The 23,131-nt window shown below is 57.9% G+C and overlaps 1 protein-coding gene across 34 annotated transcripts in view; it reads left to right on the plus strand.

Annotated features, from left to right (window-relative positions):
- Positions 1-23,131, plus strand: part of BIN1 (bridging integrator 1) — a 52,351-nt gene that overhangs the window by 14,747 nt on the left and 14,473 nt on the right. For 11 of the 34 annotated variants that reach the window (XM_072757495.1, XM_072757500.1, XM_072757505.1 and 8 more), the window contains exons 1-9: positions 4,561-4,634; positions 6,034-6,112; positions 12,851-12,931; positions 16,510-16,564; positions 16,795-16,889; positions 17,276-17,371; positions 18,280-18,387; positions 19,158-19,250; positions 22,957-23,042. In XM_072757495.1, coding sequence (XP_072613596.1) covers positions 4,576-4,634; positions 6,034-6,112; positions 12,851-12,931; positions 16,510-16,564; positions 16,795-16,889; positions 17,276-17,371; positions 18,280-18,387; positions 19,158-19,250; positions 22,957-23,042 — 752 coding nt within the window. In that variant the 5' untranslated portion in view covers positions 4,561-4,575. Of the gene's footprint in view, positions 1-4,560; positions 4,635-6,033; positions 6,113-7,287; positions 7,351-12,850; positions 12,932-16,509; positions 16,565-16,794; positions 16,890-17,275; positions 17,372-18,279; positions 18,388-19,157; positions 19,251-22,956; positions 23,043-23,131 lie in introns of those variants that run through there. The other 23 variants (XM_072757502.1, XM_072757513.1, XM_072757518.1 and 20 more) reach the window with 5 other exon arrangements.

Consider the following 23,131-nt stretch of genomic DNA (forward strand, 5'->3'; position numbering starts at 1 on the left):
AGAAGCAGGCTCCATGCAGGGAGCCTGATGTGGGACTCGGACCTGGGACTCCAGGATCAGGCCCTGGGCCAAAGGCAGATGCTCAACTACTGAGACACCCAGGTGCCCCTAAGTACTCTTTAATAGTTAACAGTTTCACAGATGTGGACATGGAGGATTCCAGTTGGTGAAACAAATGAATGACCTGTTTGCATGGTTAGGTCCGACTTCTCTGAAAGGAACAGACGTATGCAAAGGGGCATCAGTCGGGGCAAGTGAGAGAGTCCCTGTGGCTGGGGTGGAGTCAGGGGAGGAAGGCTGCCTGGAAGAGGTGATGTGAAAGGCCAGCGTGGGCTGGCATTATTAAGGAAGTAGGGTTTCTTGGGAGAGACTGGATGCTCCGGGCTGACCTTTCTTGGTCCAAATGGTAGTGGGTTCTGGCAAGGCCTTCACCTTTTCTCCTGGCCCCGGCTGTGTGCCCTGCTGGGCTGTGGGCTGGGCCTGTGCTTTGTTGCTCTTCTACACAAGCTGCTCGCCCACTGAGGTAAGGACGCAGCTAATGAGGGGCCTGTGGGAGGCAACCCGCTGGCGGGGCAGATCCCACCCCTCCGTTGCTGGCCTCCGTCCTTGAGCCAGGGCTGAGAATAACACCCACACTTGCATGGAGGAGACAGGTGGGGTGGATAGTGGCTCTGGAGGTGGTTGTGCTGACATCTCGGAACAGGTGGTGTTGGGTGCTGGGCCAAGGGTGAGGGATTGTTCCTGCCCTCTGCAGGCCCCACCCGGCATGACAGGAGGCCGGCTTGGCCCTGTGTTGCTCCTAGGCCCCTCCTGGGAGCCTTCTCCTGACCTCTTCGTGGAGGGGGCTGTAGTCCAGGCTCCGTGCCAGGAAAGTCAGGGCTCTTGGTGGTGGCTGCTGTTCCTAAGAGGAACTGTAGCCTTAGCTGCTGTTTGGTTTCTGCGGGATCTAGCATTTCCCCCTCTTATGGCCGGCAGGGGTAAGGAGGGGGCTTGCAGGGTCCCTGCAGAGCTGCGGGGTGGGGGGGGCTGCTGAGGGGAGTGGGGTGGATTGCTGTGTGCCGTCCACCACTCCCTCAGGTGCTTAAGCCTGAGTGAGTCACCGGGAGTAGGTCCAGTCGGTGGCAGGCACCAAGGAAGGCTTGTGTGGGTTGGGGGGTGAGGTGGGGCAGGGTGGGGACCGGGTAGGAGAGGCTGCCTGAACTTTCTGGCTTGGGTCTAAGGAATTCCAGATCAAGATGGGGTAAAAGGACAGAAAGGAGACCAGCCAGCTTCTTGTGCTGGGCCCTCTTTACCTACTCAGTCATCCTTCATCCTTAATCCTGCCTTGAGGGAGAGGTCTCGGCTCCATTTTACTGATGAGGCTCGGGACCCAGGCAGGTGTGCCCCTGTCCAGGGTTGCACAGCAGGCCCCCTCCCTGAACCTTCTGCCATGGGGCCTCACTGCAGAGAGGCCCGGAGCCGGGACAGGCTCCTCTCACCCTCTCTTCCTCCCTTCCCTTCCCTTCCCTTTAGCAGCTTGTCCAGGCCAGACACGCTGAGCTGGGAGTCCCAGGGCAGGAGACCCAGGAGACCCAGGTGGGGAGATTCAGGAGCCTGATGGTGGGGTCGGCCCTGGCTGCTGTGTCTCCACATCCCTCCCTGACGTTTCTGAGCACCTCACCATGACTTACCGTGACCCTCAGCTGTCCCTGTCGCGGGTGATGCCTGCTCCTTCCCTCTTGTTGCTCAGATTCTGGAGTCTCCTTCGCCTCTCTCTGTCACCGCAGATTCGACCCTCTCACCATTTCCTGCCCTTGCCAGACCACCTTTAGCTCTGCCGGGGTCATTACAGACACTTTTAAATGGGCTCCCTGCTTTACCCTGCTCTTTAGTCTGTCCCCACACAGCAGCCTGGGTGTTCTAATGCTGTGCGTCAGATCAGAGCTCCCCGAGGCTTCCTATTTCACGCACAGCTTCAAAGCCAGGGTGTTGCAGGGTCTCCGGGTAAGCCCTGTGGTCTGGCCCTGGCTGCCGGGGCACTTCGTGCAGTAGTTAGAGCACATGGCCTCTGGAACCAGCCTTGGGGTTTGGATTCCAGCCACCCTGCTGACTGGCTGTGTGGCCCCGGGAGATTTTAAATCAGTGCCTCAGTTTCTTTATCTGCAAAGTTGGGATAAAGTACTAGTAATTCCTTTGTGATTTGGGGGGGATGGATAGATGAATCACGTGAAGTGCTCAGCACCGGTATTTTAGGACTTCTTCCTCCTTCGCCCCACCCTCTTACCTTCCCTTTGCACTGGCCTTGCTCTTCCCACCTCAGGGCCTTTGCACTTGCTTGTCCTCTCTCTCCGTCAGGTCTCAGATGTCACTTCTCTGAGCTATTTCCTAAGAACGGACCTCCCTTGCCTCACCCAGTCTGTGAACTGCTGTATTTTTGTTTGTTTATTTTTAAACATTTTATTTATTTATTTATGAAATAGAGAGGCAGAGACAGGCAGAGAGAGAAGCAGGCTCCATGCAGGAAGCCTGATGTGGGACTGGATCCTGGCACTCTGGGATTACAACCTGAGCCGAAGGCAGATGCTTAACCGCTGAGCCATCCAGGTGTCCCTGTATTTTTGTTTAAAGACTTGTATTACCACCAGCCATGCCTCCTCTTTGGAGTGTTGGCTCAGGGATCTCGCTTTGGGGGTGGCTGGCTGGGGGTGGGTGTCCAAGATGAGGTCTCCCCTCCCCCTGCAGCTCTCCCAGCCCCCGGAGTCCAGGGGTAGGGACTCCTCACTGTGGATAGTTTGAGACGGGCAAAATCAAGTGGAAGGTCCCGAGGATGGAGCAGCTTGAGCCCTCCTGGAAAAATTGGTAAAAATTTCCTTTCTCCCACTGGAGTGTGGGTTGGGAGGAGTGGAGGGCTATTTGGGGAGGTCTGGATAGTTAGGTGCTTCTGAGTGTGGGAGAGGGTGGCCAGCCTTGGCCGGGGTGGTTTTGGTCTTTCCAGAAGCCCTCCTACTCACGGGGAAGCCTGATTCTGCTGTGGAAGCCTGATTCTGACTAGGGAGGGCTCAGCCTGGTGGGTGGCCCCTGAGAGGAGGGGAGCCTGCCCCAAGCCTGGCCCCTCCAGCACTGTCTTGGGGGTCCAGTGCTTCTTTCAGCCTAAACCTCCTTTTGGCTGATGTGGCCCTGAGATCACAGGCTTTCAGCCTCAGTTTCCTTGTCTATGGATCACCTCCCTCTTCCCCTGGGCTTTGGAGACACTTGTAAACCTTTCGGGTGTCTTTAGATGAGTGACTGCTGCTGTTCTGTGGCTTCCACCTCACCCCTGCTCCCCCAGCTCAGCTGGGCCCTTCTGGACTCTCCCTAACCCCTTCCTCATCCCGATATTCACCTCTGCTGCCTCTGCTCCCCTGGGCTCTGGGTGGTCTTACCCTGGCCTCTGGCCACAGGCTTATCTGCTGAACAGACTGGAATTTCAGGCCTCCTGGGAAGGGAAAGGGTAGGGAGAGGGGGACAGGCTTTCTGGCCTGCAGTCCTCTGTGGGGGGAGGCCTTTGCTCCCACCTGGAGAGATGGGTATGGAGGAGGAACAGCCCCCCAGCCCCCCACTGTCTCAGGGGTTAGGCTTCCAGCCCTGGGACTGATGGATTGATGGGGGCCACAGAAGCTTCTGCACTCTGACTTTTGACCAGCAAGTCACATTTCAAGGCATTGTGGGCTGATATCGGTGGTGGCCAAGTTTATATATATCCAGTTAAGGATGTAAAAAAGAAAACCAAACATCACTCTTTACTCTCACCAGTGTTTCATAAAGGAAAGGGAAAATCGCTAAAAGAGGAAGGAGGTAATTTTAGAGTGACCGTCTCCCGAGCAAGGCCAGTTGGCTTCCTTAGCCAGTCAGCGGATCTTACCAGGAACCCACAGAAAAAGATGATGAGTCTTTGTGGACTGGTGTCAGGGGACAGTGACTTCCAGAACACGAGGACTTGCTAAAAAAAAAAAAAAGATCACCAAGTGGCGGTGGGGTGAAGTGAGGAACTTCCTGGGTTGGGAGAGTGGGGTGTGCGGGGGCTGAGGGCGGAGTAGTGCTCAGCCCAGCCTCAGTTGGCCAGTTGGAACCTTGGAAATGTTTTTTTAGTTTTCTATTTCATTGCAAAAATCTTTGCAAACTTTGCATTCTGCTACACAATCTGTCTTTATATGTTGGTTATGTCACAAAGTGCCTTTTTTTTTTTTCTTAGAGAGGGGGAGAGAGAGAGAGGGACAAAGGGAGAGGGAGAGAGAGAATCCTAAGCGGGCACCATGCCCAGCGTGGAGCTTAATCTCACAACCCTGAGATCGGGATCTGAGGCGAAATCAAGAGTTGGATGTTTAACCGACGAAGCCAGCCGGGCGCCCCTTCAAACGTGCTTTCTTTACCAGTTAGATTTTTGGGATGCAGCAAGATGGGGCAGCAGCAGAGTCATCTTTGCAGTAAAACCTCCGCGATGCCTGTGACCGCTGCCCGTCCGGACTCCCTACTGCAGAATTCCACGCTGGAGTCCGTCAGGTTTGCGGGCCTGACTCTGCCACTCATCAGCCGAGTGACCTCTCTGAGCCTCAGAAGATGAGTTCTTTCATCTGTAACGTGAGACCACAGTCCCCACCTCAGGATGTCCTGCTTGTGTGAGCCAAACGGAAGGGGAAGTTTGAGAAGTGGTGGGCCTCCCGCAGGGAGGGTCCTTGGACATGGGTCCCTGGGCTCATGCCTTGGTGTGATCTTGGTGGAGCTCAGAAGGAGGGGCTGTTGCAGTGCGCTTGGCTGGAGCCTTCGGGGACCCTGGCTGGGCTGGGGTCTGGCGGTGAGGGAACCCTCTTGAGCATGAGGGGGAGCTGGCAGTATCTTTCCCCCGGGAGGAAGGCGGGACGTCGGATGCCAGCCTCTCCTGCCACCACCTCGCAGCCACCCTGTGGAAATAGGGTTCCTAATAGGAGACTGCAGAGAGACCAAGAGAAGGGACCAGGGGCGCTGTAGCCGTTGGAGGAACCCCCAGCTTTCCTGCCTGGCCCTGAGCTTAGGGACTAGGGCTGATTGGACCACGGGCCCTGCCTTCCTTGGCCAACCTTGTCTTTGGGAGGAGAAGTGTGTGTGTGTGTGTGTGTGTGTGTGTGTGTGTGTGTGTGTGTGTAGGCTCTTCTGTTCTCCCTGAGACCCACCTGCCTGGGGCTGCCGGGCGCTTCCTTGGCTAGAGCCCAGCCCGAGCTCTCAGTACCGTTGGTTTCCCTTTCTCTGGTTTTCTCTCTGTTTCCCCTTCCTCATTTTGGGTTCTCCCTGCACAGCACCTCCTGGCGTCTGCTCTGCCTTTTGCCTGGCTCTGTGGCCTCCTTGTGTTGCCCGCTGCCTTCCTGCCGTGCGGGGGGGACACAAGGGTGGTGGGTAGGAGCCCCACCAGGAAGTGTGTGTGAGTGTGTGCACAGACACGGGCATCAGCACGTGAACACGCGGGGACTGGGTGGGCCTCCTGCCTGTGCGTGGCCGTGGCGTGGGGGGCCTTGGTGCTGGGGAGCATTCTTGCCTCCGAGTGGAATGCTGTTCTGGCTCTTGCCCAAGGCTCGTGTTTCAACATTTATCTTTCTTCAAAAGTCTCTGAGCCTTTGGGAAGTCGTAAGGAAAAGCCTGGCACTGCAGAGGGCGAAGGGCTGCCCTGCTGTGTCTTCTGGACTCGCTTTCTGGGGCCCTGGGCTCTGCCCCTAGGCAGGACCCCGTTGGTTTCCCCTGCTGCTGGCCAGAGCTGGCTTGGAGCAGGGCCAGGCGCCTTCCCAGAGAGGGCAGGCCCCTGTTCCTCCCCGTCTCCCCTTGGTCCCTGCCCAACCCAGAGGCATGGCAGCAGCTCTGGGGCCACTGACCAGGGAAAACTGGCCACTGGGGGACCCTGGGCCTTTGGGTGAAGCCCTGCTGCCTGGTCTGAAGGCAGAGCCGCCTGATTGCTCAGTGAGCGGGTTCACAGGGCTCTGTGGACGGAGGGGCAGACTCTTCGGGGCCGGGGTGCTAGCTGAGAAGATGAAGCTACTTCCTTTTGTCCAGGTGCAGGGGCCATACCCTAAGAGTGACACCCAGGAGAAAGGACCCAAGAATCAGGAGCCCTGGATCTAGCCTTGGCCAGGTGACGGGCTATCTCAGCACTCTTTACTTCGGTCTCCTTTCTCATTTAGTGAGAGTACCAGACACCCACTTCAGAAGACGGGGCCAGGGAGGAGGGTCCTGGGCCAGGGGCTCAGCCTGCAGCACAGGCGAGAGAGGCTCAGCGAGGCTGGCGGGGTATCCCAGGTCAGACTCACTTGTTGGAACCCGTTAACCTCTGCCGCCTCAGCACCCCCCGTGGAGCAGCCCATGGGCAGTGTGGCCTCGGCTGGGATAGAGTGGTGGACCCAGAGGCCTAGCTCATTTGCCACAGCAGATGAGATCTGAGCCACACTTGCTCATGGCCACCACAGAGCCGCAAAGTCCGGGCTTTGCTCCTTCTTGGCCCTGAGGCTGAATTGCTTAATGTCTTCAGCCTCACTTTTCTTATCTCTTAAGTGAGGGTAAGAATATGTGGCTCAGGATGGGACCTAAAGATAAGTGAGATACTCAGGAGAAAGTATACCCGGTACCATGAACACATCCCCCCCTGAAGACAGCCAGGGCCGCTTGGAGAAATGGCTGGCTCTCGGGGCACGGGCAACGTGGCAGTGAGTGGTGGGCTGGGGCCCCCCTTCTGTCCTCTCTTGTGGGTGCTGCTGGCGTCCTGCCCATCTCCTGGGTTGCCAGAGGGTCTTAGAGTAGTGTGGGAGCAGGCTCAGGCCACTAGCGTCCGAGCCCATCACACAGGTTGAGGGGCCCTGCGGCATAGTAACAGGACGCACAGGGCTCTGCAGTGCCTGTGGAGCTCCCTAGCATGGTGGAGAAGGAGGCAGCCAGAGCTGGTCTCAGAAAGAAAGCCCCAGGGGGACAGGGGGTGAGCCAGAAACCCAGAGGCCCGTGGGCAGGGTGGAGAGAATCTGCCACACTGGTATGTCTGCCTTCGGGGAGGGGGCTGCTCTGGCCTTTCCCCTCTTAGGGGGTCTCCCTCAGAACAGGGCCCAGCTGTGTGTGCTGAGCAATCTTTGGGAAAACCTGCCCTGACACCTGCCTGCCCATATGTCTGTCTGTCTGTCTGCCTGTCCTGCCTGTATGGGAGCCTCTGTGCGAGGTGTGAGGATGTGCATCCTGTTGCTGTGGTCCCACCAACCACAAGCTCTCCTGGGAGGAAGCAGTGAGGTGGCAACACCCAGCCCCCGCCCCCTGGGGCACAGCTCACTTCTCCACCAACCCTGACAGAGGCAGCAACTGGACAGGTGCTGGCAGGAGATGATGAGGAAGGTGAAGGTTTGAGAGTGGGTCTCAGCAGCTGGGGGGTGGGTCCTTGGAGGGGGGCTGGGTGAAGCCCCTCCCCACCTCGTGTGTGTGTGTGTGTGTGTGTGTGTGTGTGTGTGCGTGTGTGTGTTGGGGTTCGGGGATCCTTGGACTGAGGTGCGGGTCGTCCCCGTCTTGGCTGGCTGGCTCTGTGAGATGCTTCTGCTGCAGCCATGACCAGGGGCGCTGTAGCCGTTGGAGGAACCCCCAGCTTTCCTGCCTGGCCCTGAGCTTAGGGACCAGGGCTGATTGGGAACACGGGCCCTGCCTTCCTTGGGCTTCCCTCTTGGGCCCCTTGGCGTCCCTCTTCTCCCTAGCCCAGCCTTGGGTTCTAGAAAGCATTTATTCCTGCCCTGTGCCATGCCATTCAGATGTGAGCGTGTGCCCCCCCAGTGCAAGGGAACCCACCGCTCTCTGGAGGAAGGAGGGGTTAGAGCCCCCTGGAGGGGATTGCCGTGAGTTCAGGGCTCTAAGCAGGGCCACCCAGTGTCAGTTGAGTGAGTGAGGGTCTGCAGATGTGCTTATCTACACTTTATCTGCTGGGCCGGCCTGGGTGCTGGCTGAGGGCTACCAGGTGCCCCTCCTCCAGTTTTGGAGATTGGAAGCAGCGAGAAGCTCAGAGTTGACTCCGGACTGTAAAGCCTTAGGCTGTGTGTCCTGATTTATCTGTACTCACCTGCCACCTGTCACGTGGAGGTGGAGACGCGCACCTGTAGGAGAGCGCTTGGTGTCTGTAAATTGCTTTGTTCCGCGCTTGTTGAGAAGTAAGCGATAAACTGCTCCTGGTTCAAGGAAGACTGGCCCCAAAGGGCCTTCCTGTCGCTTGGGTTGGTGGTCACGCAAGCATGGCTGTGCAGAGGCACATGTGTCTTGCCCCAGGGGGCCATTCGCTGCCTGGGAGGAGGAGAAGTGAGGGTTTGGCAGGACACCCCACGCCCCCACGCTGGCGGGAGTGGGATGCTCTGGGCTGTGAGAGGTCACAGCAGAGGGGCTGGAAGGGCATCTCCTTCCTCCCGAGCTCCCCCTGAGCCCTGGTGAGCCTCCTGCCCTGCGCAGGGGGGGCTGCTGGCCTGGTTCACAGCCCAGGCTCAGTGAGGCTGAACAGTGGATGTTGTCAAAAGGAGGTTTGTTTCTGCCACCAGCTGCAGAACTGTCCTCCCTGCCCTGCCCTGGACTGCCCCTTCGGAGGCATGTCCCCTCCACTGCTCTCTGGCTGGGCTGATGATGTGTTGAGGAGAGGCGGTAGCACTGATGAGGCTTTCTGGTCTGCTGGCCCTTGGGCTGCTGAACTGTCCCCATGCCCCCCCCTCCCCCCGGGCTAACACCAAGGTGTGGCAGGGCCTGTCCCATCATCAGAAAGGCTCCCTGTGTTTGTTACAAAGGGAGACGTGTGACACCAGAGGGTCTGGGGCTCTCCCCGCACATAACCCTGGACAGACAGTGGGAATCTTGCCTCTGCCACCAGGCCCTCCTGCCTACCTAACTCCTGCTCATCTTTTAAAACCACTTTGGTTAACTCCCACATTCTCTGAGCCCCTGGGGAGCAGGCCTCTCTGGACACCCAGAGTCCCCCTGCCGCTCTCAGGGTCCATGTGTGACCTTGGCATGAGGAGGCCCCACTAACCTTGTGTTGAACGGGTGGAGCACCTGTGCCCCTAAGGCCCATGGCCGTGGCTATGGCCTCCCTCTTGGTGAGTAGAGGACTGAGTGTGTGTGTGTGTGTGTGTGTGTGTGTGTGTGTGTGTGAGACCCAGGTGAAGCCGGTGGGGGCCAGAGAGTAGCCTTGGGGCATCTCCTGGGGATGGGGACAGATGAAGGCTTGGCTGAATAGCTTTTAGGTGGTAGGGACAGGATTGGCCATGGTCTGAGCTCCCCAGTAGCTGGTCGTAAAGGCCTCTTACCCAGTGGCTGGGCCGTGGCAGGAGTTCCAGTTCCAGAAGGTAGAAAAACAGAAGCCGGTAGCAGGAGGCTGTGGGGTTTTACTGGACCAAATTTCGTCCTGGTCCCTGTCCTGAGGCAGGCACGCCCAGCTTGTTTTTCCCTCTTAGAGCCACTCCCGCAGCACCTTGAGGTCAGGACCCAGGCCGTGTGCCCTCCTTCTGTCATCTATAGCATCGGGGTGGGGACAGTGAAGATTAATGGGGCCAAGGCCAGCATGCACTCCCCGGGCCTTTTCTCAAACCTTGGCCGCTGCGGTGGTTGCTGTTTGAGGTGTGGAGAGGGTCAGCGGTTAACCTGAGGTCACGTGAGCTGGGAGCCTGGCCTGCCTTCCTGTGCCGCTCGCTTCCCGGCGTGCCGCCTCCTCAGGCCCGGGACCACTGGAGCCAGGCGGCCTTGCCCAAGCCCAGACCCCAGGTTCATGTGAGGGCTAGTCTAACCCTGGTTCTAAGGGTGACGTAAGAGGGTAAGACGATGCTTAGCCTGAGAGATAGGATGTTTTCTTCCAGCTCTGGACGCCGTCCTCAGAGCTCACGGCCTACGTTAGTCAGCAGCCACCAAGAGCAAATTGTGTGTCTGCCCTGGGCCCAGCCCTGTGCAGGAGCTGAGGTCTCTGGCCTCAGGCTGTTCATGTGGCTGGGGCAGAGCTAGAGGCAGACGCTTGGGCACACGGTGCAGCAGTGAGGAAAATAGGGCCTGGTCCTAAGTGGGATGGGGTGGGGGAGAGAGAGGGCGGGGCCAGCTTCACGGAGGTGTAATCTGAGCAGTTTTGGAGGAGTTGACTGTGTGCACACTGGCCCACGCGTATACGTCTAGTATGTGTGCACTGTCGTCCGGATGCTGTCACACTAGACCTGGCATGGGGTTTCGTTGGGGTCGGGCCTGGCTCCCCATCGTGGGAAAGCTGCCGTGAAGGCTTTTTAGGAGATTGTTGTTGCTACTCGAGTATGCCAGGTATGGAGACATATTTTGCAGACACAAGCCTTGAGGTGGGTGCTGATGTTCTCTTTATTTTCCAGACAATGCATTTGAGGCTCAGAGAGAAAGTCCCTTTTCTCTTTTCACTGCCTGACACAGCTCACTGTGGCTGGCCTGAACATCTATCTCCCTGGTGGCTTCAGCTGTCTGGGTGGAGCACAGAGCCCAATTGGGGAACTGAGGTCGGGTGTGCATGTCTGGGTGCAAATCTGGGGCCTAGAGCCCTCCGGAGCTCTGGTGGCAGGACAGAGATGAGGGACCTTTGGCCAATAGAGTCCATCTCCTTGGGGAGAAGAGAGGAAAGGGGTAGACAGGGCCACTTTCCCAGTCCTCCTATCTTGAGGGGTGACCAGGCCTTGACCTTGCTGGGAGCCTCTTGCTCCATCCATTAGCCTCTGTTGACTTCTGGAAGTTCTTTCCCACCTGGTGTTCCATTTCTGTCTTTGGAGGTGGTGGGGCCAAGGGGCTGGCGTCTGATAGGGGTGAGTCACCTACTCAAGCTCAGTGCAGAGTGGGCCAGGCACCCCCACAGCTCCACCCTGTTTCCATGGGACCAGCTGGGTATGGTTGTCAAGGGGGAGGTGTGGGGGCCCGTGGCTGGTGGGAAGTGCTAATTCTCTTGCTCGCAGTGGTTTTATTTTGCTCTTCGCCTCTCACCTCAGTGTCAGCCCTTGGCCTGCAGGTGCACTTGCCCAATAGACTGTGTTGTGACCATTATAGCACAAAGTTGTTGGTGGGCTGCTCTCCCACCCCTACCCCTGCTCCTCCTGCCACCCCCCCCCCCCCTTGAGCTATTCGAAATTCCCTGGTAAGGGCAACCCAGGTGGCTCAGCGGTTTAGCACCGCCTTTGGCCTAGGGTGTGATCCTGGAGACCCGGGATCGAGTCCCGTGTCAGGCTCGCTGCGTGGAGCCTGCTTCTCCCTCTGCCTGTGTCTCTGCCTCTCTCTCTCCCTGTCTCTCATGAATACATAAATAAAATCTTTATGAAAAAAAAAAAAAGAAGTTCCCTGGGAACATACCTCATCTCCCTGGTCTTCTCACCTTGCTGCATGCTCTCTCTGCCACTTGAGCTGCAACCTCCCCCAGGAAACCTTTCCTGATTGCCCAGGCCCCCACAGTGCCATGTGCTTCCCTCTGTCTGGCTGGATCCATGTCTGATTGATGTCTGCTGTCCCAGCAGAGGTGCCCATGGCCGTGTATGGAGAGGGCACCTGGTGACGTGGCCAAATGTACCCCACGCCAAGAGAAGGTCTGAGAGCTGACAGGGCAGGATAGGCCCTCCTAGAGCCAGTCAGGGCTGGGAAGGATCCACCACTTTTCCCTCCACCTGCCACCCCCACCCACTGCCCCCTTTCCTCATTCTTTTTGGGTTTCGGCCAGTGCCTCTGCTGAGCACCTCGGTGTCATGCTCCTGCTTCCTGTGGAGTGCTCCAGGTGGGGGATCACTGTCTCCAGTTTGGTCTCTGCCACCCTCTCTTCCTGCAAACCCACCCCATGTCTGCCTCAGCTTCCCCTCTCTGCACCCGATCTCTCATCTTTCTCTTTCCCCACCCTCCTACTCCCCTGCTGCCCTCACCCCTCCTTGCCTCCACCTCCTCTCTCTTTCATCATACTTCCTCTCAGGCTTCTGATCCAGCTCCTCCTTCTTCTAGGCCTTTCTCTCTCTTCTGGCCTCGGGGTCTCTCTGTCTCTACCCAACCATCTCCCCACCTGTGCCCTCCTCTCCCGCTCCCCCCACACAGCTGAGAAAGCACAGTTGGGACTAATCAGAGGGAGAGTCCACCTCTGAGATTTCTAGTTGGGAGCAGAGCAGGTGTCCATGAGCCCGTGTGTGTGTGTGTGTGTGTGTGTGTGCACGTGTGCACACGCACGCCAAGAGTGGGCCCAGTATGGTCTGCTGAGCCGTAGAGAAGGAAGCAGGGTGGCTGGAAAAGGTCACATCTGAGAATCTATGCAGATTGCGAGCTGGCTCCTAGTGACACTAAGAGCCTGATCCCTGCCTCCTCTTGGTGCCCTCTGTGTCCTGGGGTGATTACCTCCCAGCCCAGGGCTGCTCTGCTCCTCCCTCTGGTCTTCATGAGTCTTGGACCCAGGAAATGGAGTCATGTAGGGAGGTGGGGCTGTCCTACCTGGCTGCCCTTGTGCTCAGCTCACTTTTTAGCTGCCGGAGTTGGGGTGGAACCCTCAGGGGTGCAATGTGAGATCAACAAGGAGGGGCACTTGACCCTTCAAGCTGTCTTCGGAGCCCCCCTCTCCTGGTTTCAGTTACTGCAGCAAGCCTGACCTGAACTCCTCTGCTTGGCCAATGGGCAAGCCCCGGATAGACAATGAGGAGGTCTCAAGACTTGATGGACTCGAGGTTGCTTCGGGGGATTACAGCAGCCAGGAGACCTTCTGATGGTCCCAGTGCCCTGGGCTGCATTATACTGGCTGAGGGCCTCCAGGATCCTGGCTGGGTGGGAGCCATCTGTGGTATTGGTGACTGGGCACTTTTGGTTTGGCCACCCTCTTTCTCATGGTAACACTTCCCTTCTCTTGCTGCCTTGGCAGGTCCTCCAGAAACTGGGGAAGGCGGATGAGACAAAGGATGAGCAGTTTGAACAGTGTGTCCAGAATTTCAACAAGCAGCTGGTGAGTGGGGGTGGCCTTTGGCCTTAGGGAGCTTGTGCAAAATGGAAGTGTGGCTGCCAGGTAGAAAATGTCAAGAGCTGAATTTGTGGAGTAAGCGAGCTGGGAGAAGGGGCTGGTGTGGGCTGGCAAGGTCACAGAAGACTTCCTGGAAGAGGGAGCTCTGGCTCGGGGCATAGACCAAGGGAAATAGGAAGGAGGGCTGGAGGGTAGAGTCAGGGTCTTTGCCGTGCTAGGAGAGGGCCACATAGGCCCAGACTTGGGGCTGGGAAGGACCAGGTCTTTCCCTACTCCTCATTCATGTCCAAGGCCTCCAAGAGCACTGAAGGTGCCCATGATGCCTCTGCAGCTGGAACGGCGCCTGGGGGAGCCAGCTGTCACCGGCTCTCACAGGGCTGGGTTTCATAGCCCTTCCCGGCCGCCCCCAGCACTAGCCTTGGCTCTCCTGCCCTGCACTGAGAAACAGAGCTTGGCCCCCTCAGAGGATCCAGGGTGGTGAGCTGTGGGGCAGTGCGAGGGAGGTGTGAGCCAGGCTCTTCCCCCCGGGACATTACTGCTGCTGGCTTGTCTGTTGCTGATGTGGGCCGGGTCTGATTCTGTCCTGTTCTTAGGGCCTGCCCGCTCACAGAGGGCATCCCTGGCTATTGAGTGAACATCCTCTGGAATCGACTGCAGAGGGGCAAGAGTCAGCTATAGCCAGAGGGAGTCCATGCGGGAGGGATGTTCCTGCCCCTACGCCCACTGGGAAGATGGGGGCTTGGGGCTTCAGACCATGATGGCAGAGGAGGCAGGGAGCACCCTCTGAGGGGATGTAGGGCAAGGATGTGGGGTGCTGGCCAAACCACCTCCGTGGAGTGATACTAAGTGTTGGTATTGGGTTGTGGTATCCTTCCAGACCCCTGAGTCCAGGCCAGGCTGTGCTCCAGAACTTTAGTTTTCCCCTAGTTGCTCTGCTAGGAGTGTGTTAAAGCCCCAGGAACCTCCAGAGAGTTTTCTTTCGGGCGCCTTATTTGGGTGGGGGTGCCCAGGGAGCCGGCTTGGAGCAAACACACAGCTTCTGTGTTGGCCGCCTGGATGCTGCCCTGCAGGAGGCAGCTGCGTGGGGCAGGGCTATGTCTGATCCTAGGCACTGACTCGGGAGTTGGGCTGAGGGGCCCAGCTGCAGTTGGCACATGAGTGAGGCAGAGCCCTGCGCGGCCCCTCGCTCGTCTGTGTCCAGTGTGCCGGCTCACAGTGTGGCCTTGTTTGCGAGGCACAAGGGGCCCTGGTACGGCCTGAGGCCTGGGCAAGCACAGAAACCCGCCCCACGGGAGACCCGTTCCTCGGGGTGCAGTGTAGACGGGCGCTCAGAGGATGGTGGGGAGGGGAGTGAGGTGACGGACGGTTGGCAGGAAGGGAAACCAAGTTTGGAAGATTCTGTGGCATCAGATGAATGTGATAGCATCACGTCATGAACATGTTTGAGGCCTCATCTCTATCACTGAAAGAGTAGGACAGGCCCTTCCTCATTCCCAGGCCTACACGGTCCACATCCGATCCCTGATGGAATTCCAGAGAGGTCTGGATGCTGGGGATTGGCCTTTGTTTCTTCCTTTAATCTCTAATCAGTAGGCCTTAAACTTTGAGGTTCCTCAGAATTCTGTGTGGTCACGGTTCTATAGGCTGCTCTGTGGTCTGTGGGGATTGAAGGAATTTTGGAGAGGGTTTTTTTTTTCCTTTCCGCCACCGCCTGTTTTTTTTTTTTTTTTTCCTTTCTTTCTAATTATACATCTTATGCACTGCCCTGAAACCCTCCCTGCACAACACCTCTACTGTCTTCTGGAAGCATTCATCATCATAAACAGGGGCTGTGGGGAGTCCCACCAGTTCTACCAGTCTGTGTAACACTGGGCAAGTCCCTGAACCTCTGTGCTCCCTCATTTATCAGGTGAGGACAGTGATGCTAGAGAGACGTGCAGGGAAAGAGCCAGCCCCGGCGGACAGCTGGTGTGTGATGCTCTGAGGACACTGGGAGAGGAGGAGCAGGCCCTGGCTGTGAGGAGGGAGAGTCTGATGATGGGGGGTACAGGAGAGGTTTGAGGGTACCTGGGGTGAGCCCAGAAGGCTGGTGTGTCCCTGCTTGCCCTCAGCTGGAGTGGAGACCGCCTTTCTCCTGCAGAGGCACCAGGCGGGCCAGGAGTGGGACCTCGGCTGCTTGCTGGGTCTGTGTCTGCCTGGCCCTCCACCAGGGCAAGGGCAAGGGCAAGGGGATCTAAAATAAGGATGTGAGAGCATTAGGCAGGGAGACACCAGGAGGGTGCTCCTCCCCTGTAGAAGTCAGCCTCTGGCACTGCCATCCTTTGACGTCCAGAAGCCCTCTCTCCTCATGTCCCCCTACTGCCTCACATCACCGTCCTCAGCATAAAGCTCATCTCCTGAAACTGGCCTGCAAGGCCAGGGGCCTGGGCTGGCTCACTTGTGCTGTTCCCTGAGCACACACTAGGCTGTGGTCTGCCGTGGGAGTCATTCACCCCAGCTGACAGATGAAGAGAGAGGTTCAGTCACGTGCTTAGGGCCACAGGTCTAGTGAGGGTCAGAGCTAGAGAGTGGGTCTTCATAACCCCAGAGCCTGTGTGTGCTCTGTCCCCCTCTGCACATGGCTTCTGGAAACTCCAGGGTCTCACCATTGGTGGTCTCCTCTATCACCTGTTATCTCAGCCTTTTTACCCCCTCTCTCACCTGGGGCTCAGTTTTCCGATTCCTGCCTTGTATGGTATTGATAACACAGAGGGACTGAGGCTTTGCCCGTGGGTCCATCCTTTCTGCTGGTCCTGCTGTCTCAGCAAGTCCCTGGGGCTACCTCCCGAGCTCAGGGCCTTCACCGTTTGGCCCAGTCCCCTGGCCAATCTTTTCTTCCTACGTCCAAATCCTCCCTCTTGGCTGGGCCAGTGTCCTGAGAGTTCTGGGCATGCACTGCTCACTTCTCTGCAGCCTGGCTAAGCAATTCCCTTCCACCTTCTGCAGCCTCCTCTGCAGGCCATCCTCTGTCCCTGGCATGATGCACTGGGAGCCTGCTGGCCTAAGCTTTTGGGGCAGGGTGTTCTAGTCCTGTGTCCTGTGCTCATTGGCCACCTGGCCCGTGGTTGCCTGAGGGCAGACCTGGCGTATGCCCATCCCACTGTACATGTGTGTCATCCAGCCTGCGCCCCCAGTGTGTTACTTAGGGTGTGTGTGGGGCCCACTATTTTCCTACCTTCCTTATAGGGCTGAGAACTTCCTGGAAGAGACAGGTGCTGACAATCTCTGGATGAATATCCCTTGGCTCCTGAGGCAGGGATGGTGCTGAGAAGTGCTGGATGCTTAGTGCATGTTCGTGGCAAGAGAGGCAGTAGCTGCTGTGCTCTGAGGGGCGCTCCGGGCCAGGCTGTGCCCAGGAGCTGTTGCACATGTCTTGTCTTCTCTAGTCTTGCCAGCGCCCTGATGAGGACAGCTGATCTGTGGTGGCTACTGGGAGCAGCCTGCGTTTGTCCACCTGAGAGTACAGGAAGGACAGGGTCATGTACAAGTAGGCCCTCACCCTGGCCTTGTCTTTCTCGTTGCAGACTGAGGGCACTCGCCTACAGAAGGACCTCCGGACCTACCTGGCCTCAGTCAAGGGTAAGGGGCAGGCAGGCTCCTGGGCAGACCTGGTCTGGGTAGGTGGGCTTCATGGGACACTGAGGGGCCTTTGCCCCACCTAAAGCTGATGGGTGCAGAGCTGGGATGGAGACCAGGGTTTGTGGTGGAGGGGTGAACGCTGGCATTGGGGACCACATACCCCCTGGGCCCTCCTGCCCCGTCTTCGTCCCCCATGGCCCTGGCTGCAGCATGGCCCTTCTGCCCCACAGCCATGCACGAAGCCTCCAAGAAACTGAATGAATGTCTGCAGGAGGTGTACGAGCCCGACTGGCCTGGCAGGGATGAAGCAAACAAGATAGCTGAGGTGAGCGTGAGGCAGGCGACCTCCGTCCTTCCCAGAGGACCCTCTGGTCTCAGCTGCTGGCCCATCCTGCCCTGCCTCACCCTCTTGGACAAGCCCATCTGGTTTTTGGGCATTCACAGGCTGTGTGCCCTTGGGCAAGTCACCTCCCCTTCCTGACCCTACCAACCCTGGGCTTATCTGTTCCTTATAGTTGCCCTGGGAGAGGCTATAGGGCAGGAATTATCACCTCTACTTTACAGCCAAGGAACCCGAGGTTCTGAGAAGCTTCTGTGCTGGGAAGCAGCGGGGCTCAAGTGGACCCCAGGTCTCTGGGGGGGAGAGAGCTGGGGACTGGGTGTGGCCCAGTCCCCCCTGGCTGTATACTCATGAGCTCTCACCTCCTTCAGAACAACGACCTCCTCTGGCTGGATTACCACCAGAAGCTGGTGGACCAGGCGCTGTTGACTATGGACACATACCTGGGCCAGTTCCCTGACATCAAGGTGAGAGGCACTCTGTAGATCTGTCCTGTTCTGGCTTGATAGCCTGTGCACTGGAGTTGAAGCAGGGACAGCGGGATGGGGGGAAGGGGTCAGCCGAGGGCTGGCTCAGGCACTGGCAATTCATCCCTCCAGGGCTGCTCCCTCTGAGACCAGCCCCCCAACCTGAGCCTTTCTGAGCAGAGAGCTCTGGGGCCCTGTACCTTTGGGTCTCCAGACTGTAGGAAGAGACCCCATGGTGCATGTATGTCTGCATGGCTGCGTCACTGTGGAGTGACTATAGGGTCATATAAGATATTTTAAGGGGATGTAAAGCCTAAGCACGTGTGCCTAATGGGTGCCCTCCCCTGCAGCCGATGGGCCCAGGTGCTTCAGACATGGAAGTAGAGTTGTTGAGGCCAGGTGGTGACTGTGATGCTAGTTCTTGTACACTGGGGGTCTGGCTCAATGCTGCACTGTGTCCACCCAGTGCAGGTGCCTTGGGCTCCTCAAGATGCCTGATGGGGAGTGTGCAAGGGAGGCTGATGGTGGTAGCCTGGAGAAGAGAAGCCTGGGGTCCAGGAGCCGAGGGCCAGGCCAGGGAAGAGGCTTGTCCCGAACAATACTGGCTGGTGGGCACTGGCAAACGTGGCTGAGTATTGAAGGAACTGGTTTGGCCTCTGTATAAGAAAGGACTCCTGAGGGCACGGGCTGCCTGGAAGGGGCAAGCTCTTGGCCACCAGACATGTGGGAGCCTGTTTCAAGCCTGCATCAGATGCGCTTCTTGAGCCTGGGTCAGCTGCCCTGGCCCTTCGGCTTTATCCAGTTCCCAGTGCCCACAACCCAGTTTCTCTGAGCCCAGCCTGGGTCGACATCTCAGCCTGGGTGCCAGGCCCTGTTCAGCCCCCCTCTCCCACCTCCGTGTCTTCCAGTCACGCATTGCCAAGCGAGGGCGGAAGCTGGTGGACTATGACAGTGCCCGGCACCATTATGAGTCCCTCCAAACCGCCAAAAAGAAGGATGAAGCCAAGATTGCCAAGGTAAGAGCTGGGGGGCGGGGCTGGGGGAGGGCCTTCAGAGGGGTAGGGACCTTCCTCTGTGCTGTGCCCACTGTACCCCTTTGCCCTGTGGGTTATCGCTGCTCCCCTGTGGCTGGAGTCCTCAGCCCCCTTGCAGGTGGGTGTACCGCGGGTGATGTGCCCAGGTAGCAGAGCGGGCTCGGGGAACGGCCCCTGTGAGCCGCTGGCTGAAGGCGCACCGCCCACCCACCGTCTGGTGCTTGCCCTGGGCCCTGGGCCCTCCACCCTGCTCTGCGGCCACTTTCCAGGATGAGAACAGGCCTGGCTTGGGTTTAACTGGAACAGCCCCACCCGACCTGGCATGCTCTGAGTGCAGTTCTGTCATGGGATCTGATGTGACCCTGTCTCTGCTGGAACAAGCCAGAGGGCACAGGGCTTGGGCTGGTCACACTGTTCGCAGTGAGGGGCCGCGTGGATCCCCTCCCCACCCCGCCGCGTGGCAGGACCAAGCTTGCTGAGCCCACTGTCCCTGCTAACATTCTTACATTTTGCTTTGCAGTTGGAGTTCACCCCTTCTCCGCCCCTTACCCAGGAATCCCGTTAATCCTCTTAGCCTCAAGGGCCTTACCTGCTGGGGGCTGGCCCCCTGGAGGGGTGACCGGCTTGTCTGTCACTGCATTTGGGACGTTTGGACTTGGACTCGTGTAATATCTGTGTCTCTGTTTCTCTCTCCCCATCTCCCTCCTGTTTCTCCACTCTCCTTCGCCTTGACCTCCTCTCCCCACCCCCAGCCTGTCTCGCTGCTTGAGAAAGCCGCTCCCCAGTGGTGCCAAGGCAAACTGCAGGCTCATCTCGTAGCTCAAACTAACCTGCTCCGAAATCAGGTGACACTGGCATCTAACCTTGCACGTGCTGGCGCCTTCTGGTCTGTGGTCCTGTCCTTGGCGCTGGGCGCCTGTCTTGCGTTGCCCAGGGTGGGGGAGGGCTCAGTCTCTTTCCTGGGTTGGGGGGCAGGGCCGTTTTCAGGTGTCTCTGCTGAGAGAGCTCCTGCTTTGGAAGAGACCCGAGGCCAAATGAGGGGGGGCTGAGAGAGGCTTGGGGCCCCCGTTAAGCAGGGGTGGGTCCTGGTCTGTTGCTTTGTGCCTCGGTCTCTGGAGTCCTGAGACTCTCTGAAATCCTAGCCTCTGGGAACACAGGAAAGCCTCCGAGCCACTTGTCCTCTCAGGAGGGCTCCTGTCCTGACACGTGTTGTCCTTCAAGCCTCATACAAGCTGTGGGGCTGTCCAGAATTTACTGAAGAGACAAAGCTGCTCAGAGAGGCAGAATCTTCAGCTCATAGGGACCCTTGGGACCTGTGGGCCCTCGTGGTGCTCTTGGACGGGGAACTCTGGCTGAGCTCTTCAAGCATGGCTGGGATGCTGAGACCTGGGGCCTAGAGGGTCTGCTCGTCGGGAGTTCCATAAAGGGCAGACTGTTCACCACAGTGGTGCCAGAGGGCTTCTCAGAGGAGGCTCTTTGTACTCCTGATTGATCTAACACCCTGGCCATACACTCTTCTCTGCCCTTGGGATGGGCTGGGTTCTGGGTGAGCAGTGTGGCCAGGGATCACCAGATACACTCCTGGAGAGGTGGCCTCATGGTCTCCAGTGAAACTGATAGGACGCTAGTGCCCCATCATGGTCCTGAGGTACGGGTGGACAGCGGGGCCCTGACCCACAAGGTTGGGTTTCTCTTGGGGCGGCTGCTCCTTTTTCTTCTAGGCCATCTCCTGATTTCATCACTTTCAACCCACATGTGTTGAATGCCTGTGGTGGGGGAGCTCTGGGCTCAGCATGGGCTCACGGCCCAATTTCTTACCTGACTTGCTGCCTGATTTCTTTTAGGCCAAAGTTATGAGCTGACTTTAGAGTTTGTGCAGCCCCACTCTGAGGCTGGGGTGACCCTGGATCTCCAAGGTCTGGGGGAGATGGTGTGCGGGAGGTGAAGGAGGAGCTAGAGACTGGAGCACCAGCCCTGCCTGTAGAGTTCAGGACTTCTGGCTGGAGGATGGGGCCATTGACCCAAAGCTAGGGTTTCTGCATAATTTTCCCTGAAATGGGTTTGGTGAGAGACCAGGTGAAAATTTTTGTTGCCCCTGAGAGACTGTGAAGCTGGTAGGTAATGCCTATGGCTGTTTTGGGACTCCTGAGATGGATGTGGGTGAGGGATCCTGCTGGGAGGGCCCCACACCCGCACCTCAGGGGAGCCACTAGGGAGGCTAAAGCACATGATCTCATTTTTTGGATGTTGGACTGCAGATGTTTGGCCTTTCGGCCAAATTGGCTTTCCCATTTGGACCCAATTTTTATTGGCATATATCGTCTTTCTGCTCCCACCCTGCCTCCCACCTGGCTGGAAGCTGGGGAGCCTTCTGAGTTCCCATGGGCAGCTGGCTGGCTGTGAGCTGGGGTGTTAGGGTCCTCGCACTGCCCTGCTGGCAGACTTGACTTTGGGGAGAGAGTGTGACCTGGTGAAGCTGTGATCTCTCAAGCTGATCAGCACCACATATCCCCTGGGCTTGTTCTAAACTGCTCTTTGCACTGGTCACAGTCCCCTAAAACCTGCCTGCAGGATCCTGTGCCCTGGGCATTATAAGCAGGCTGGTTTTGGCCTCTGCTCTATGTGTCCATCAGCATGTCGCCAAGCCACTGGGGCTCCAACAATGGACAGCTCTCCCCCCACTTCCTACCACCTCAGGTCCTCCTGAAACAGCCAGAACATGAAGAATGTGATCCAAAGGGAATAATGAACAGAGCCTGAGTTCCAGGAAAGCTGAAACCTGAGCTACTCTGTTCTTTGCAGCATTGCTGGGCTCGAGAATCAGGCTTGGCCTATAGCCGTGAGCTGCTATGCCATTGTCACTGTCATTGTCACTGATGTTCATTTGAGGGGTTAGGACCAGCATCACGGGGCAGTGGCTGAATCGCCATTATGAAGTGGTCTCTGGGGTACGGCAGCTGGACCAAAGCAGGTTTCTGGGGAACATGAGCCTTGAGCCAGACCCTTGGCAGTTGGGTCGGACAGTGCCCACACTTGTGGTTCCATCTGTGAGAGTCACTGATTCTGTGGGTGCTACAGACTCATGTTAGTGGCCTCCAGTCAGTACTGGGATGCCCAGTGGGGTAAGGCAGGGATGGCCTGCTGGGTCTGATCCTCCTCAGGAGCTGCCCAAGACATGCATGTTCACAGACGTTTCTTTTTTTTTTATTTTCTTTTACTTTTTTCTTCCTTTTCTACCTTTAATTTTTAAATTAGATTTTAAAAAGTTAGGCAAGGAGCTTATGTTCACTCTAGCAAGTTCCAACAACCTGAAGGTGATTGTAGTTAGGAGTCAGGTGGCGCCTCTCTCCTCTAGCCCCGCCCCCACCACTGAGGTTGGGCTGGCCAGGAACAGCTGGGATACGAGGCTGCCTGGGGCTGACCTGGTGCCTGAAGTCAGACAGGACAGCTGGGTGGGCTGGGGAAATCGTGGGCTTTGTGGCAGTTTGGAGTTCTGGCCGGTTGGCTGCCTTTGCCAGAAGGCCTGAAAATGTAAGGCTGCTGGCAGGAAGGCAGGAAGTGTTCTCCAGGGAGGGGCCTGCCACGTTCCTGGGTTGTGACTCAGACCCTGATTCCAAGTCACCCACTGAGTCACTGTTTCCAGCAGCACCCTCCAAATGAGCTAGCTGAGCCCCTTCTCTGTGACTCACTGCCAGCCTTTCCTGGGGCCTGAGGTCTTAGTCCCTAGTCTTCAGTGGTGAGATGGGGCCTTAGCGACACCTGTTGGTGGGTGCGAGTAGGCCCAGAGGGTGCTGGGCCAGCCTGGGTAGGGGTAGGGTGAGGGCTTTGGGGGTGAGCACAGGCGTCCTGCCCGACAGCCTAGCTCCGTCCTCCCCTGGCCTTGCCCTCTCCCTATCCTTCCCCGTCTTTCCTGGATGTGTCTGATCTGCTGCCTCTGGCTTCCAGCTGGTGGGGACAGGTCACAGAGGAAAGAGGGGGAGGGATAGGACATACTGCTGCCATATCCTATAGGGAGGAGGCTGAGGCTGAGTGGGACTGGCTTTGAGAAAGGGGTCTTCAGGCAGGGACAGCAAGGCCAAGGCCAAGGGGGCTGGGCAGTAGACAACACTCAGCCTGGAGGGGTTCAGTTGTAAGTGGGCAGGGTCCCTGCTGGGCTGGGGCTGGGCCTGGGGCTGGGCTTTGCCTCTGCCCCCTTCTGGTGCCCTGGCTCCCGGGCCCCTTGTCTCAAGCCTTCTTGTGCCCTGCTCATCTCCCTCTTGGCTCATCTGGGCCTGATAGGAGGTGGGGCTCTTCCTTTGGCCATGGGTGCTCTCTGCTTTCCCCTTCCTGTAGCAGATTCTACAGACCTGGCTATAGGTGAACAAGGAGCTACGTGGGGAAGTCCCCCTGAGCATCCTCATCTGGTCCACCCCCATTATGTCCAGAGCCCTGGTCCTAGCACATGGGGTGGGAGGTTAGGGGGAGCAGGTCTCGTGGGGTAGACTTGGCTAGGCCTAAGCTGGGGCCGAGGCCGAGGCCGAGCAGAGGGGAATGACCAGTCCTGCCCCTCAGGCAGAGGAGGAGCTCATCAAAGCCCAGAAAGTGTTTGAGGAGATGAACGTGGATCTGCAGGAAGAGCTGCCATCCCTGTGGAACAGGTGAGTCTCGGGAGGCAGTGGGGCTGAGAGCCTCGGCCTCCCTCCTGAGGCTGCCCAAGGTGTCTCATGTGCCTAGTGCCCCATGCCCT

This window comes from Vulpes vulpes, chromosome 5 (assembly GCF_048418805.1).
Source record: "Vulpes vulpes isolate BD-2025 chromosome 5, VulVul3, whole genome shotgun sequence".
Taxonomy (NCBI): Eukaryota; Metazoa; Chordata; class Mammalia; order Carnivora; family Canidae; genus Vulpes; species Vulpes vulpes.